The sequence below is a fragment of the Pelodiscus sinensis genome, chromosome 1, assembly GCF_052426305.1.
Source record: "Pelodiscus sinensis isolate ZL-2025 chromosome 1, ASM5242630v1, whole genome shotgun sequence".
Classification (NCBI taxonomy): Eukaryota; Metazoa; Chordata; order Testudines; family Trionychidae; genus Pelodiscus; species Pelodiscus sinensis.
In genome coordinates this window covers 349,708,444-349,714,412 of record NC_143052.1, presented here as the reverse complement: position 1 = coordinate 349,714,412, position 5,969 = coordinate 349,708,444, and the positions used below count along the sequence as shown (strand labels likewise).

The window sequence follows — 5,969 nt, the reverse complement described above, 5'->3', positions numbered from 1 at the left end:
CGCTGCTGCTGTTCGGAAAGCCCAGCGGCGGGCCGTCCGGATCCTGGAAGCCCTGCGGGAGAGCTTCCAAGTGGAGGAGGAGGACTGAACTCTCCCTGCATGCCCCACTGGGGCCTTCTTCCACCCTACCCCCTTCCGCTTTACCCTTCCTAACCCCCCTTCCTAATGTCAAATAAAGACACCTTGTTTAACAACAAAAATCTCTTTTTATTTTACATAACTGGGGTGGGAGGAGGGAGGAGTGAGGATGGGAGAGGGGAGGGGGAAACCTGGGAGGAGGGAGCTAGAAGGGGGAGGAAGGGGAGGAAGGGAAGGGAAAGCTCAGGCTTGGGGGTCCTGCTGGCTCTCTCATCTCGCAGCACTGCGGGTGTGGGGGCGTCGGGGGGAGTGGGTGTGGAGGGTGGGGCAGGAGGTACGGGGGGTGCGGAGGAAGCGGGAGGGGGAGCAGGGGCGGGAGGAGGAGCAAGAGCTGGGATGGCCGCAGGGGCCGGAGCAGGAGGAGGCAGGAACCTGTCAACTAAGGTCTGGAGGTGGCCTCTGAGGGCACGGCCCTGTTCCTCCAGCGCCTTCACACTCCGCTGCCACAGCCACAGCCGCAGATCTTCCCAGACCCAGTGGTCCTGGGTGCGGAGCTGGCGCTCCAGGAACCGCAGGTGCTGCTGCTGGTACTCCTCCTGGTTCCTGGCGTGCCTGCTGGCCCAGGTGTGGGTGGCAGTTGCAGGTGAGGTGGTGCGCCTTGCAGTCCCAGGTACTGTGGCTGTGGTGCAACAAGAGCAGCGGTCAATTCTCCCTGGGGACAAGGTGGGTGAAATCCAGCCCCCCTCTGCAAGATCAGGGCCCCTGCATGACACCCAGCTGCTGCTCCATGGTGGGCAAGGCCCAGGCGCACGGTCCCTGGGCTCCCTCTCTCCCCATTCTCCCATACACATAAGGGGAGCATGATGGTACTCACATGTGGAGCCCTCCCCGGCCTCGGACGACACAGGCGATGTGCTCTGTGGGGTGGCTCGGGGTCCTGGGTCCTGGGAAAGCTCCCTGCAGGCTCCTGGCTCTCGGCATCCTCCTCCTCCTCCTCAGTGTCAGGGATGGGGCCCTCTGCCCCAGGGTCGATCACCACCCGGGGGGCATGGACAGCGTGAGCCCCCAGGATGCAGTCCAGGGCCTCAAAGTGGGGGCAGGCCTCCGGGTCAGCCCCTGGCTGGCAGGTCCGGGAGTAGGCCTGCCGCATGTCCTTTATTTTGCAGCAGACCTGCTCCCGGGTCCGCATGAGGCCTCCGGCAACCAGGCTGTCAGCCATGCGGCTGTAGACGGCCGCGTTCCTGTGGCTAGTGCGGAGATTGTGGACGTTGGAGGCTTCCCCACAAACCTCGATGAGGTCCACGATCTCCGCACTTGACCAGGCAGGCGCCCGCCTCTAGTGGCCCCAGGTAGGCTCCTGGGAGCCTGGTCCTGGGAAGAGGGGGAGGGCTGGATGGCAGCGGGTGTCTGGCTCATCCCGTGCCAGGTGCAGGGTCTGCTGGCTGGGTGCTGGCAGGCTTGCAACTGGCACGGGCACCATAGCCAGACCGTGCCCATTTAAGGGCTCTGGGGCCGGGAGGGGGGCAGAAGAGTTTCCCTGGTTTGGCCAGAGTGGCCACCAGGGAAAGCTGGGGAGGGCTAGCCTCCAACTAGTTCGAATTAAGTGGCTACACAGCCCTTAATTCGAACTACTTAGTTCGAACTAGGCGTTAGTCCTCGTAGAATTAGGTTTACCTAGTTCGAATTAAGCGCTCCGCTAGTTCGAATTAAGCACTCCGCTGGTTCGAATTAAGTTTGAACTAGCGGTTTATATGTGTATTGCCTATTAAAGTTAATTTGGACTAACGGCTGTTAGTTCGAATTAACTTTGTAGTGTGGACATACCCTTGGTCTGTAGAGGGATGGTATTTAAAATGTTGCAGTGGACAATGTATCATATGGTATTCAGCCCCTAACGGCACATGAATGTTGGATTTAATAATTAGTATATTTTTGAGTGGGACCACTGACAAATTTTGAGGAAATATGACAGAAGAAAGGCCAATGGAGTCAGGCGAACGTAATGTAACAGATGTTCTTAATTTTTAAAATGGAAACTGGTGGGAACCAAAAGATGTGAACTATTCTCTTGATCTAATGTACTTTGGGAATAATGGCAGGAATCAGTTGATAAATGTGAAAGAACAAAGCAATATACAAGGTGCCCACTTTGCAAAGATAAAATCGTGTTGCATAATGGTCCAATATTAAATGGGAAAAAGAAGGGGAAGAATTGACAATGCACCATTCACGTCTTGAGCAGCGGGCCATTAAGTTCCTCAAGTACCACTAATGGTTTTGACTAGAAGATATGGATTAATGAACAGGTTTACACCTTATATATCTAACGCATCATACAGGAATGATACATGCACATAAATAGGATATACATAATCTGGTGGTTACCAGGTCTTCAATTTGTCGGCAGAGGCAATGCAAATTAAGCATTCATTATCATTTCTCACACTATCATTTGCATAGTTTCTTCTGATCCTTTTTGCGGAAGAGGTTTTGGCACAAAATTGCAGTATAGACAAGGCCATTTTGCGCAAAAAAAAAACCCCTTTTGCACAAGATCCCATATGCTTCCTTTGTCCACTAGTCCCTTTCCCTTCTCCTCCAATTCCCCAGATGCTCCCCAGCCAAGCCACAGATGGCCAGTGGTCAGAATTACAAAGGCACACAGGCTGCCGTGGGGAGCCTGAACTCTCCATCTTCCCTGTAGTTTGTGTCCTGGGGACAGGGACACAGGTTTTGGGCTTGTATTCAACACTCGCCCCCCCCCCATCTGCTGCCAATGACAGAAGGAAGATTTGGGATTCTTCAAAGTGGCTTTGGTGCCCTGGATGCCTCTTAATATGGTCGAGCTCTAGCTTCTGTCCTGCAGAGGGGATGGAGCTTTGGGTAATGACAAGGAGTCAGGGAGTAGGACTCTTAGGGTACGTCTAAACTACATGGCTCCGTCGACGGAGCCATGTAGATTTGTTGTTTTGGCAAAGGGAAATGAAGTGGCAATTTAAATAATCGCCGCTTCATTTAAATTTACATGGCTGCCGCGTTGAGCCGACAAACAGCTAATCAGCTGTTTGTCTGCTCAGCGCGCTAGTCTGGACACTCCCCTGCCGACATCAAAGCCCTTTGTCAGCAGCCCTTGTAAACCTCATCCCACGAGGAATAACGGGGCTGCCGACAAAGGGCTTTGATGTCGGCAGGGGAGCATCCAGACTAGCGCACTGAGCCGACAAACAGCTGATCAGCTGTTTGACGGCTCAGCGCAGCAGCCATGTAAATTTAAATGAAGCAGCGATTATTTAAATCGCCGCTTCATTTCCCTTTGCCTATAACCCTAATCTACATGGCTCCGTCGACGGACCATGTAGTTTAGACACAGCCTTAGAGAACAGATGAAGAAATGGATGGGGCATTAGAGAAAAGAAAGGGGAGAGGTTGAGGAATCAAAAAAGGGGAACAAGAGCACCTGCATCTGTCCCTATTTAACTGTCGAAAAGTTGTTCATCCCAACTTGAAAGGGCTGAGCTGGATTCGGAGCTGCCGATGCCTCTGTGGGGGAGCAGAGGACCATTTCCATCCCTTTCCAAACAGCTGTGGCAGCACAAGGAGAAGGAAGGAAGCAGCAGGAACCTAGACTAGAGTCGTTTGCTGGACTCCTCTCTAGACAGGACCATCAATGTATCAACAGGACTTCTGAGGATGGAGCAACCACCGACATTGCATCCCACCTGTTCCCTGGCTCCCCTCAAATATAGCCATGCTGGAATGGTGCTGGCTGCCTTGGTCTCCTTTCCCCAGTGCACTGTCCTCCCTTGCCAGCAGGTGGGAACAGCCCCTCACTCAATACCCTCAGTCTTAGATTCCATCTGAACCTCTCTCTCCATAGTAGAAATCAGTAGAAAATGTCCTCTCAGATGTGATGATCCAGGATGGAATCAGTGACTAAGCACATTTTTCTCTCTCCAGTGTCACCAGCGCTGGAGGGGGATGACGAACAGAACCTTCACTTGGTGAACATCTTGATGATCCTTGCACGGAGATGTTTGCTTTTCACGCTGTACACGATTGGGTTCATCAGGGGTGGGGCAAGCAGGGAGATGTAGCTCAGAAGAATGGGAAGCAAAGGAGAAGTGTCATTCGCAAATCTGTGTATCACGGACAAGCTGAACTCTGGAATGTAAAAAAGCAGGATGGCACAGAGGTGGGAGACGCAGGTGTTCAGGGCCCTGAGACACTCCATTTGAGATGCGATGCTCAGCACTGTTTTGAGGATCATCACATAAGAGAAGAAGATGAGCAGCACGTCCAACCCCATTGTTAATAATTTAAGGATCATGCCATATATGCCACATCCACTGATATCCGAACAAGCCAACTTCACAATGTCTTCATTCCGGCAGTAGGAATGGGAGAGGACATTGGATCGACAGTATTGGAACCGCCTCAGGAAAACAGGGAGCGGGAGTAATAGGGTAACTGATCTTATCACACTCACCAGCCCCATCTTAGCTATTCTTGGAAGGGTTAAAATGGAAGCATATCTCAGTGGGTTACTTATGGCGATGAAGCGGTCGAAGGACATGAACAAAAGCACGGCAGATTCAGTGCATTGGAGTGTGGCAATGAAGTACACCTGGGCAATACAGGCATGGAGGCTGATCTCCTTAAAGTTAAAGAAGTATATGCCCAGTATGGTTGGCATAGTGCCTATCAAAAAGCCCAGGTCTGTGAGGGCCAACATGGAAAGGAAAATGTACATGGGCTCATGGAGGCTTGGGTCTGTTTTTATAATGAACAGAATGACTGAATTGCCTACTATTGACATAGCATATATTAAGGCGAAGGGAATAGAGATCCAGAGGTGAGCATCTTCCTGCCGGTGTATCCCGGTGAGAAGGAACACGGTATGTGTGAATTCTGAGCCATTGACAGCTGACATCATAAACTGAGTAGATACAATCAATTTGGACCTTTTCTTCCTGAAAGGAACAAGAAGAGACTAAATGATATTTAATAAGACAGTTTTCTGCTCTCAGTGCAGGTCACCACACGCTCAACACTTCAAGGAACATCAGTCAGACATAGTCTTGGATTTACAGCACTGGCAGAAAGATAGGCCCAACTGGATCAGACATGAAGTTCATCAAGTCAGGATTCAGTGGTCAGTTCCAGATGCTTTGGAAGAAGAGGCATTGCAATGGGCAGGGATGACAAAACCCGCTCTCATAGAATGTTTCCCCCAACTCCCACAGATTAGACACGTTTTGGGGTGAAAATCTGGAATTTTTAGAGAGCTTCCAAAGGTTTTTAATCTGTCCTCTCCACTGCTATCAGATTTTCTGGTTACCAAGATAAATATCAGGTCCCTGCTTGAATCCCCTAAAGCATGTAGACCCTTTCGTACCTTATGGCTGGGAGTTCCGCAGCCTACATGAGCACTGTGAGAATTTACATTTATGACCATCCCATAGACATCGTTTCTGTCCCTCCACTTCTACATGTGGCCCATGGTAGCATGATGTGTGCAAACATATGGCAAGTGAATAGTGAAAACAGTCTTTCATTGTATTTACCTTTCATTGAATCTATTTATAAATGTGTCTCTGTGCAGTTGATAGTGGAAACTCTTATGGGTTCTTAATTCACTAAGATTGATTTCAGTGTCATCACTCCAGATTTATAGGTTTGAATTCAATACAAGTCTCTTAACTTTTCTTCAGCACAGTGACCGACTCTGAGCTGCATCAGAAAAAACGAGAAGTTCTGTGGCACCTTATAGGCTAACAGATTTATTGGAGAATAAACTTTCATGGGCAAAGACCCACTTCGTCAGATTCATGCATCTGTGTTCAGGACCACGGAGAGCGGCAGAGGGACACATGCTTCCTCTCATGCATCTG

General features: G+C 50.5%; 1 protein-coding gene across 1 annotated transcript; it reads right to left on the bottom strand.

Moving 5' to 3' along the window:
- Positions 1-4,072: 4,072 nt before the first annotated feature.
- LOC102452334 (olfactory receptor 51G2-like) lies at positions 4,073-5,008 on the bottom strand. The gene has a single exon (XM_006110421.5). It carries the CDS (start codon positions 5,006-5,008, stop codon positions 4,073-4,075), a length of 936 nt encoding a protein of 311 aa, XP_006110483.5.
- Positions 5,009-5,969: the final 961 nt, after the last annotated feature.

Coding starts and splice junctions, on each gene's coding strand:
- LOC102452334 (XM_006110421.5), bottom strand. CDS start 5,008: ATGTCAGCTGTCAATGGCTCAGAATTCACACATACCGTGTTCCTTCTC.